The sequence below is a fragment of the Excalfactoria chinensis genome, chromosome 11 (assembly GCF_039878825.1).
Source record: "Excalfactoria chinensis isolate bCotChi1 chromosome 11, bCotChi1.hap2, whole genome shotgun sequence".
Classification (NCBI taxonomy): domain Eukaryota; kingdom Metazoa; phylum Chordata; class Aves; order Galliformes; family Phasianidae; genus Excalfactoria; species Excalfactoria chinensis.
The window spans coordinates 12,206,819-12,217,783 of NC_092835.1; the positions used below are offsets into that span (position 1 = coordinate 12,206,819).

General features: G+C 49.3%; 1 protein-coding gene across 1 annotated transcript; it reads right to left on the reverse strand.

Annotated features, from left to right (window-relative positions):
• Positions 1–576: 576 nt before the first annotated feature.
• CBLN1 (cerebellin 1 precursor) lies at positions 577–3,313 on the reverse strand. The gene is made up of 3 exons (XM_072346856.1): positions 2,746–3,313; positions 2,493–2,612; positions 577–1,538 (listed from the first exon to the last, which is right to left on the reverse strand). The coding sequence occupies exons 1-3, from the start codon at positions 3,010–3,012 to the stop codon at positions 1,341–1,343; spliced, it is 585 nt and encodes a 194-aa protein (XP_072202957.1). The 5' UTR covers positions 3,013–3,313; the 3' UTR covers positions 577–1,340.
• Positions 3,314–10,965: the final 7,652 nt, after the last annotated feature.

Sequence of the window (10,965 nt, forward strand, 5' to 3'; positions counted from 1 at the left end):
AGTGACCGCTCAGCGCGGGCTGCGGAGCAACTCTGGGAGAAGGCGGCCCGACTGCCGTCCGTTATCAGCCCTTCCTCGCAGACCTCCGTCGTTTCCCCATTCGCTGCCGGGCTCCCGCTCAGCTCCTGAAGGCGGGTGGCGGGGCCGGGGCCGCCTTCCCTCGGTGCCCTGAGCTCCGGCGGGACCCGAACCGGTGGCTCCGGGTGTGGGCGCAGAACCGCCCCGCCGCCGTGCGCTCTTCGTCCCCCTTCAGCTCGGCTTCAGCTCGCCTTCGCGTTTCGTTCCAACCGAAATCCTCGTCCGCACCTTTGAATAAAAGTAGTTATCTCTCCGAGTGCTGCAAAATTATAGCGTTTCCACCTTTAAAAGACCGTAAACAAAATAACACCGGCGAATAAACGCTGCTAGCATCGAAGGATAAATAGGTCGTTAAAGCCGCTTCAGACGGCCGCATAAAACGAGCTGCGCGTTACAGGCTGTAGTACAGACAGACGCATCGATAGTGGGATCCGGGAGCCCCTGCCCGGGGCCGCGCCGCCGCCTGCAGTGAGCAACCTCAGTGCGGGTTAAGAAAAATAAAAGTCCCATTTAAACTTTATTGAATTAAAGCAAAAATTAATTTTCCATATTCACACATATATTACAGAGTAATAGTAAAAGTTCAATATACTTCCTGGCGTTTAGTTGGGCCACATTTTACAAGAGCAAAACAAGCGTCAAAACATTTAGCAGCCTTAAATTTCACAATCACTCAGAATTACATAGAAATACTGAAATACTGCGGTCAGCCCTCGCTGCAAACAGTTCTTCCTGTAGAAACGGCTCCTTCAGCCTGCGCACAGCCAGAGCAGCATCTGCTCTTCCACCACGGCGTCCACGTATTCAAAAATACTTTGCGCTTTTGCTTTGTTGTGTGTTTGTTTTGTTAAGTTAAAACTCAGAGAAAAGAGTCGAGATTAACATGTTTTAAAAACAAAACTACAAAATATGCTGTAAAGGACAATGGAAATACCTAAAGTCTACTTGTGTGAGGCAGAAACCATGGGGAACGATGGCTGATTACACAGTGACACAGAGATGGGAACTAATTCTGTGGGAGGAGAGAGGAATAGAAATGGGGCTGTGATCAATTATTGTGTCTCCCGCCTGTTGGCTGCAACACAACGGAAATAAGGAGTAATTCTTCAAAGCGATGTACACAACCTAAGCAGGATTTAGCTTCTTAAATATTTGCACGTAAAAAGTCCGCAGTCCACAGCTCCGTACACCCAGCCAGGGCTGGGGAACTTGTAGGAGATTCTCTGACTTGCAGCTCTCCCTTCTCTCGGATGAGATGTGGTTTAAAGCGGAAACACCAGAAATCCAGAGAATGTCGAGTACTTCCAGCCCCCCATCAGGTTCCCTCTCTCCAGTTTCAGATAAGCTCTGTCTCCTTTCTCCATCTGTATCAGCACTCCGTTGCTGGCAGCTTCTCGGGTCACGTCTTGGTCTCCTGCAAAGGCAGAAATCACTGGCCACCCATTTAGCATCAAACTCACCTAAAGAGCAAGATAAAACAAAGCCCTCAGTCAGTGCAAGGCTCGCCTCGCAGGGGAAAGCATTGTTAGGAAAGGGCCTCTTTTGGCAGCTGCAACTCCAGCCCATAAAAATGAAACAGCGATGTGAGCCCGGCTGAGGTGTGCCCTCCAAGGGAAGAGGGCTTTCACCGCTGTTTTAGAGCGGCAGCCACATCAAAACCCCCGGTGCATATGGAACAAGGCATTGATCCTATTCTGAAGGATTTCAGTGGGGTGCCCGTATGCTTTCAGGCTATGAAAGAGCTCTGCTCATACTCAATGAAAGGTGGCTCTATGCGGAACCTCAGAGCCGTGTGGAGCGCTGCCACAGCCGCCACTCAGCACGTCTGAGGTGTGTTCAGGGGTGTTTGCCTTTGCCAGGCAGCAAAGACAATGTGCCACAACAGTCAATAGTCATTCCTCGGCTCACACTGCCGACCCTAGGACTGTGTACCCCACATTAGCAATGCACTCCCTACCCAACCTAAGGTGGGAAGCACTATGGCATTGCAGCTGTGCATTCACCTTTGCAATGCGCATCGCTGCACAGACATTTTCTGCCTCGGTTCTGCTACCTGGCTTCGGGCCGGTAGTTCCGTATCCCTATCCAGAGGTGCGTGCGCACCGAGACACACACCAAAGGTGCGTACAGGCTGCATGCATGTCTGCATGCGGTGCTGCATTCACACATTCCGGATGGGTCCGTGTCCCGGGAGCCCCCCATCTGCCCGGTCCCAAGAGCCTCTGGCGGCCGTGCAGCGCTGCCTGTGCTCCGGGACTTCAGCTCCCGGCCCGGGGCGGCTCTCGCCGCCGGTGGAGGCCTCGTGGCCTCGCGGCCCTCGGGCGGGGCGGCGGGGGGTGCCCGGGGGCACGGCACGGCCCCGCGGCGTCCCGCTTCGCTCTGCTCCCCCCGCGCCGCTGTTCCCGCGGGCTGACCTGGATGGTTTGCCTATTGTAGACTTTCACCACGTGAAAATTAAAACTGTAAATTCCTTTCCTGGGCGCTATAAACGTGCTCCTCTCCGAGTCGAAGTTGCTGCCGATGTTCACTAGTACCTGCAAGGGAAGGACACCGTCAGCGCTCCGCCGAGCCCCGGCCCCCGGCTCCCCCCTGGGGCGGGCAGAGCCCCGCGGGGCGGTGCGTCCCCTCTAGCCCCGACAACTTCCCGCCCGCAGCCCCGCGCCGCACCTGGTCGAAGTAGATGATCATGGTGCGGTTGCTCATCTCGGAGGGCTCGTGGTTGGTGCTGCGGATGGCGGAGAAGGCGACCTTGGCGCTGCCGGAGCGCACGGAGATGCCGAGCGCGGTGCCGGTGGGGTCGGACGTGGGATTGGAGTCGCACACCACGAGGCACTTTCCCTCCAGCACGATGGGCTCCGTCTCGTTCTGCCCGCACACCAGCCACGCCGCGCCCAGCAGCAGCCCAAGCGCCAGCGCCGGCCCCGGGCCCCGCATGGCGCCGCGCTCCCTTCGCTCCGCTCCGCGCCGCGCGGTACGGCACGGCACGGCACGTCCGGACACGGCACGTCCGGGCACCGCTCCGCTCCCCCTGCCCCGCCGCGCTCAGAGCGGGGCCGGGAGCGCCCCGCCGGGAAGCGAGCGGCCGCGAGGAGGCACGGCAGCGCCGGCGCACATAGCGCGGAGAGGAGCGGGGCCGCGCGGTGCGGGGAGTTGCGGTGCGGGGCCGGGCGAAGCCGCCCGCAGCCGTGCGGAGCTGAGGGAGGCGGCGGGAGGCGGCGGCGCTGCCGGGGCTGCCGGCGAGCACAAAGACGGCGAGGGGCGCGGCCCCGCCTCCCCACCGGCCCCGTGCTGGCGTCAGCGCCCCGCGCCCGCCCCCACCGCGCCCGACCCAACCGGCGTCGGCCCCGCACGGCCGCCGCCAATGGCCGCGCGGTCCGCCTGCCGCCGCCGCGCTTGTTAGGCGGCGCGGGCGCGGGAGCAGGTGCCCAGCAGCAGGTGCCCGGCAGCAGCCCGCACCGCACCGCACCGCGCCGCGCAGGTAGGAGCGCAGCGGCGCCGCATGGGGCTGGGGCGGCGCGGACTGGAGCGGGGGGTGCGGGAAGCGAGCGGCTGCGGGCGGGGCAGGTGCCTCCCGCCGCCTCCGAGCAGCACCGTCGGGGCGTCCGGGAACCGTGCAGCCGGCCCCGTCCGCTTTGCGGGACGATTCCCTGACCGCGCCGTCTCGTTCCGCAGGAGCGGAGGGGCTCGGGCGAGAAGCGCGATCCCGGCTGTAAGCAAGAAACTTTCCTCGCTCGCTGAGCCCTCATCGAGCAGCACGGCGCTCCGCTGCCAGGGAGCTCTTGGCCCCAGTCCGGCCCCGCAGCTGCCACCCCGCGCAGCGCCCCAGCGCCCTTTTGGTTGCGGAGAGGCACTCCCGGCCCGAAGGACCCCGCGCCGCGTCCGTGCCGGAGTTGCCGCCGCCAAATCCGGACCGGAGCAGAAGGGATTGACTATGAACTATGAGCGCTGCAACAAAAGTTTTCTAAGCGGCAGATGCGTGCAAAAGTAAACTTGTGTTCAGAAATTAAAATCAGCTGGAGTTGGTAGCATCCTCTCTGGAAGTTAAACATTATTCAGAGCTGGGGCGGTACGGGGGTCGGGTTGCGCGTAGCCGATGGCCTCGGGCCGTGCGGGAGATGGGTACCGCTGCGGGACGGGCAGCAGCACCGAGGCGGCTGGGGGCAGCGCAACTGCGGCAAGGAGACGGGGGAAGGAAGACGGTCAGGGCGGCATCGGCGATAGCAGAAAGAAAAACTCTCCTGAGAAGTGTGAAAAGGAGGGGGAGGAGCCACCCACAGGCTGCCAGGAGTTGTCCCGCAGGCAGCTTCTGGTCTGTGCTGTATCGCTGCCGAACTGGGCGCCAAGGTCAGAATCAGAAGCTTTCTTCAAATAAAATCGTTATTTCTGAATATGTCTATGGGGCTGGAGCAAATCAGAATGAGCCACAAATAAGGATTTTACTTCCTTGTCAATACTGGTGAAATGGCAGAGGGAAATGCAAACTGGAGGAGCACAACTTTGTTAAAAGTTCTGAATGTTTAGCTGCGTTCTGGCACTGTGAAAAAATACCTCTATGTTCTTCTTTTAAGGCACTTCCTCTGCACAACAGACACATCTCTTGTGCTACAGCACTGCCTTCTGTAGCACTGTTTTGATGGGTTTCCTCCTCAGCTGGAGTTCACCCATGGTGATTCTGGGGGACTTCTCTGGGAGAAGTAGGGGGGCTCTGGTTCCCAGCTTCATGGGCTCAGAGGGATGGAGGTAATGGACAACAAGAACTGGGGGGGCTGGGAAAAGGAATAGGTCTGTTGATTTCCTAAAAGCCCTACTCTACAAACAGGAGGTGGGCAGACAGGCAGGGGAAAATGCAAACCTGCCTGTTCTGGACACCATCGTTCCTATGGACTATCAGCCTTGCACACTTGACTTGTACTGTAGCACCCAGCTTCTGCAGCTCTGGCTTTAATAAAGTAACACCAGCTATGCAAATGAGGTATTACTTCATTTTCATTAAATGTCACATGCTGAGCTAGGCAGTTATGATGGTATTGACAACAGGCTGTTATTTGTACTGGGAACAAAGAAAGGATGCTCAGCAGGAGGATGTATGTACTGATATATAAGAACATGGCTTAATTAGTGATGTGTGGCAGAGAGCTCCCAAGCTAGGAGTGCAGATTTGCAAATCCAGATGTTTACAGAGGGCCGTGAGTTACCTGACTCCATCTAATTACCAACTGCTTTGTTAATCAATGTCACTGAGATACAATAGGGCACTTGTTCAGATACAATGGCAACAATGTCAATGTATTAACAACTGTGGTATTTGTTATTGCTATTAGACTGAAACTATGGTATTTCTCAAGTAGGGCCCTTTATTTTTTGGCTGTTTTCAAAAACATTTCTGTGGATGTGGAGAAAATGTGTAAACCATCCATCTCATGCTAACTAGCCCTGAGCTGGTTATGTGGCTGGTTGGCTGGTCTGTTTTACAGATTCAGAATGATGGTCATAAATTTCTGATGACCCATTTCAGGACTGGTTACTGTCCTGCTCAGGGAATGAGAGAGTTGCTAGTTTTAGTCCAGAGAAAAAAAATATGGGAAGACCAAAAACCTGTTTGTTTGTTTGTCTGTTTGTTTACCTCACAGAAGCAAGTTGAAAGCTCAGAGGTACTGAACTGAACCTCTAGAAACTGAAATCTAATTTAGCCATAAAGCAGTTTAAACCATGAGCAACAGCAGCATTACCTGCCCTGCATTACATTAGCAGTGAATTCTAATCCTGTTTTAGGGAAATCACCCTTGGAAACAGCTTCACTAGGCATTCAACTAGCTTCCCTTGTAAAGAAAGCCTCCAAGGGGAGAAACCATAAGCTTCTCTGAAAACAAGTACAGAAAAACCTACTAGAAGCCTTTATTTTCTCCTTCAAGAGAACAATTTATCAAGAGTTTAGCTGGCTGTGTATAAAACCACCCTTTCATGGACTGCTTGCCTTTTGATTTAATCCTTCTTGAGTTATAAATACATGGTCTGGCCTGTAACAAGATAACTTATATGAAATGTGGTTTGTTCACAGTTCTGAAAATGCAGTTTGTTCTCTGCTATATTAGTTGAACGGCAAAAAGGCAATTCAGGGATCCAGATTTGCCCTTATAAACTTCAGATGCCCCTCTTTCCTAATGTCTGCTGGGATTTTGTACAGTCTGAAGATGTGTGAAAATGAGATTTAAAGCAAAAGAGCTCTTGCTGATCTATACTGTGCACTACTACAACTGTTTGATTTGCAGTTGTAAGAGAGATTTGCATGTATTTATGGTGATTTCCTTACGGTGTCACCTTCAGCTTCCCCAGCAAGCAATTAAGGTATCTCAAGGAGCAGGTTGAGTCCAGTGAGAGTACACAGCAGGAACAAAAAAGCTGTTGGGTCCCACCCAGCAGCAGTGCTGTCAGCCCACTCCCTGTGGAATAAGAATGGCTGCAGACTTGCTGCACTGTGCATCTGCCAGCACAGGCTTTGCACAGCAGAGAAAAGACAGAATGGCACAGGCAGGCTGCTTCAGGTGCCAGTGGGGAACAGCACTGGGCCAAGGCAATTCTCTTGTGATTGCTTCTTGTAGGAGAAAACAGGCACAGAGGGTAAAACCCAGGCAGACACGTGAACAGCTAAAGAGTGCATAAGCTGTCTGAGGTGCGCACCCAAGAATTGCCAGGTAGACAGTTGCATATATTCTTATCCAAACATTCTGTAATTGTATTTGGTCCAATTAAACGAGGCTGGTTCCCGAGTTTAATCATGCCCTGCTTTCTATAGAAAAAATGTTCTAATTTTCTACTTTCAGATCTTACTTCTGCCCAGAGACTATCAAACAAAATAACCTTAGTGTTCTCCCAGTATTTTGATGTACTTTGAAATGTTCACAAAGATTGTGATAAAATGGTTAAATAAAAAATCCACATATTCCAGTTGCAATTTTGGCAAACCTCAATCTCAGATATGAGAATTTTTTATCTTAACAGGTAGATGTAAACAGGAGAATAACAGGGAAAGATGGGCTTAACCAAAGTGGGGACTGCAGCAGTAAATGAATATAAAACTGTTGAGCTTGAAGGATTATTGGGCTGCAAGGATACTGGGTTCTGTACCTTCTGAAGAACAGATCTATTAAGACAACAGGGGTAATGTCATCTGATGCTTTTCATTGGGTACCTGCAATACAGTCTTTGGCTTCTAATCTCCTGTTTATACATGACATTGAATAAAGTTAAAAATGAGAAAAGTATTAGCTCAATGTAAAAGATACTTGAAAAAGCTATCCTTGAGACATTAAACATTCTGGTTTATATAACTGTAATTGTCCATATGCCCATAGTGCTGCCAAGTTTTTCTTTCTTTCTTTCCTATTTTAAATAACTTTGGGTTTCAGTCTTACCTTGAGAATGTCTTCTTTAGTGGCAGATCTCTTTGGTGTTTACTGATGCCGTGAACGTTACTCAGATAGGATATCACCAGCTTTTCTTTCAGGTGCAAAAAATTCCTCAAGCAAGCAGAGATGCTGGCATCAGGAGCTTGACCAGTCTTTCTTGTCAGACGCTTCTGTCAAAACAAGTGCATCGTTACAAAGATATAACTCAAACTGAAAATTATTTGCTATTCAAATAGGTAATTGAATTTTAACAGAGCAAAACCCCAACCCATCTTGCCAGAGAACACTCAGCTAAAGCCAGCATGTGTTGAAACAGTGTGTGTGCTCACTGTAATTGTAAATGGGGATACCATGGTCATGCTGCCTCTTCTGATTTAAAAGAATTAAGACCAACACTGTCCAAATTTTAACTGAAACTCCTAATAATTAGGAGCTATTAGGGGCTGTTGGCTAGCTTTATTTTCTGCAACAGTTCTGTTGTATTTAGAGATTCTATTTAAATCCAGAATTAGGAGCTGTGTTTGCGCAGGTAATCCAATCTTCTCTGTGTAATTTAGCCAATGATTTTTTTTCTCCTGGCCCTTAGTTTTGGCTGTGTTTCAAAATAAGCATTGAAACTTCCATACTAAAAATAAGCTCATTCGATATATTTTACCTGAAAGGATATACCAGGACAGCCTACAAGTGATTAGTAAAATTCTGATTTATTTTTCACTTACTGAGGAAGCCTCAGTGGCAGGGTACTGATGGGGACTTCACAGCGTATATCCTCCCCTCTAGTGGCTGCTCCTCTCACAGAAAAGTTGCAACACTTCAGCATTTCATCTGTACTAGGTACAGAGTGATGGGCACAGCATGGAGGGAAGCCAGACAGAAAGAAGACATTAGATAAAATCTTTTATGCACTAAGAAATTCAAATCTTGGAGCAATAAGAGCCATATGAAGACAGAGATGCACAAGAGCTGCAGGTTTGACAATATTTTTGTGAGAAACATGTTTTCCTTGAAAGATGATGGTAGTTGTGATCACCTGCCTGCATGCAAAACCAGCACCACAGCCATTTCTCAGTCTCTCAGACCAATCTTTTTGTCAGCTTGTCTTTCTGTACTATATTACCAGCACCTTACAGGACTCACAGAGTAAAAAAATGTCAGTAAGCCTATAGAACATCTGTCCCTCTTATTTCCTCCAAACCTTCTGCTATCCACTACATTCTCCAATTCATCTGTCCTTTTGTCCTCAACAGTAGCAAACCCATATCCTACTCTTCATGTTCATTGTTTACTTTTTTGCTATTTCTACTATGAGATAAAGTGCCTCTAATACAACCCAATACCCATTCCCAAATTGCTATCAAAGTGATGAGTCAAACCCATGACCCTCAGGAGAAGAGATCACTGCAAAAGCAGAGCCATCCATAAACAAGGATGCAGAGGCACAACCAGCACATGGAATATTTTGTAAGGACTTATTTCTTGCCTGTGCACAGGGGCAAGTGGTAATGCAAGAAAGTCCCTGCACTGTGTTGTAGTTCTAGCCAGCTTTTCCAGGCATTGAACCAGGGACACTATGAAGTCTAAATATCTCCAGTTCAGGGGGTAGGCTGGAAAAATATCAGAGGGGAGAGAAAAATTGCTGGAATTTCATTCACATCTCACAATGGGAGCCAAATTGTGAGAGTTTTCCAGCCCTTCAACTGAAGACATCTCTTTTTCCTCTGCTTACTGTCACCCTATTGCTTGCATCCACTTATACCAGTTTCATAGCAGGGTTGGTCTCTCCAGCTGGTTTTGTCCATTCTGGTTCTTTGTAACCTACAGTAATTAGATTTCATTATTGTTAAGTCAGTGCTCTGGCAGAATATACCAGAAAAGGTTATTGGATACCTCTGCATTTTCATAGCACTTACTGGACATACAGTCTCAGAGTACATTTCCATCAAAAAACAAAATCTGGCATGATGTGACTATCAGATCTGGAGGCTCAACTTTTAACCATAAGTCATCAGCAATTAAGATCCTAACATTAATATTTCATTAAGCTCTCCTCCTTCTGAGTAACTAACTCATTATTCAACTAGTCAAATGTGTTTACAGCCCTCCCAGCAGAAATTAGATCAACTTGTGGTTAGTGAATAACTCTCTACAGTAATGGGTTACTTACCAATTATTTGAACTTCGGCTGGGAGAATTCTCACTGCATTTACTCCTCTGTGGATTTGGATGGGAACATTATTAGTAGTTACGTGTATTTTCAGCAAAAATAAATAAATAAATACATTCAAAAACAGAGAATCCCATCAAATACTGACTACAGCTACTTTATATCATAAAATGTTACAAATTCCCCACCAGTGAGCTCATTAGTGTAAATGATAGAACCTTATCTCAGGTTTAAAGTCAGCATTTTTCCTTAGCTACTAAAGTCTGTTTCCTTTCATGACAAGATAATGGAGGACTTCACTCTTGAGAGCAAGGAAAATATTCTTCTCTGTTTTTGTAGGGCAATCAAGTAGGGCTGGTAACAAAAACAAGTGGACCAAGTGAGATTTTAATGCAAGCCTTTTCCAAAAGGAGCAGAGCCTCTGCAGGAGAAAGAAGTACACACTGTGACTGCCTGCAGATTGTGCGGGGCAGATGTCAAGATAAGGCAGAAGATAAAGGCCAAAGAAAATAATACTCTTCCCTCCTCCTCTGTTCTGTCCTCCAAAATCTTTGTGGCACTGACTAATCACATCCTTATACCCGTCGGTACCCAGTATAACATCAGTGTTGCTCAGTACACACTGGTTCTTCAGTGCTGGGAAACCACAGTGATGCTGGCATCAGGTGCAGGAAGTGGAAGCCTCCTTGCTTTCCAGAAGGAATAGATGGCAGTAAGAGGTATGGGGTTAAGCTCTTAAAGACACTGGCAACTAGAGATAAAGGTAACACTTAAAAAATTTCACTTGAAAAGGATGACTTCAGATCACTTCAGTGGCTGAGGGAGCAGAAAGGGAGGGCAAAACCCTGTGTGCCAACCAAACTTTCATGACTTTGGGCTGGAAAGTACAAGTCTAATAAGGATAGGGTTAACCCATAAATGAGCATATGGGTGCTGTTTCATACTACTCACAGTACATCAAAATATCTGATGAATAAGGTCAAAGGCTACAGTGGCACTGGTCAGAGGGCTTGCTGTGTTGGGAGCAGCTGGTCAAAAAGAGGGGTGAGCTCATATTCAGTACGTTGCATGCTTGTCTGCTGCTTTCTGAATTTGTAATATTGCTAATTTCCATCTTCTGAATGCATCCAGTATTGAAGGAGTTTGTGCCTCTGAACGAGTGCCCCATCCCCCAGAACTCACTCAGGCAAAAGCCTGTTTGGCTCCCAGCAGTGCTGGGAAGCTCTGCTTGCATCCTCACCCACAGGTCCCAGGGGCTGAGCGGGTGCCTGGCACGAAAGCCCCCAGCGGGTTCTGCAAGATCCTGTGGCTCTGCTC

Excerpts from the sequence above, each read along its gene's own strand:
- CBLN1 (XM_072346856.1), bottom strand. The coding sequence starts at position 3,012 with ATGCGGGGCCCGGGGCCGGCGCTGGCGCTTGGGCTGCTGCTGGGCGCG. Across the intron at positions 2,613-2,745 it reads TGATCATCTACTTCGACCAG|GTACTAGTGAACATCGGCAG; the intron begins GTGCGGCGCGGG and ends CTTCCCTTGCAG. Across the intron at positions 1,539-2,492 it reads ACAATAGGCAAACCATCCAG|GTGAGTTTGATGCTAAATGG; the intron begins GTCAGCCCGCGG and ends CTTGCTCTTTAG.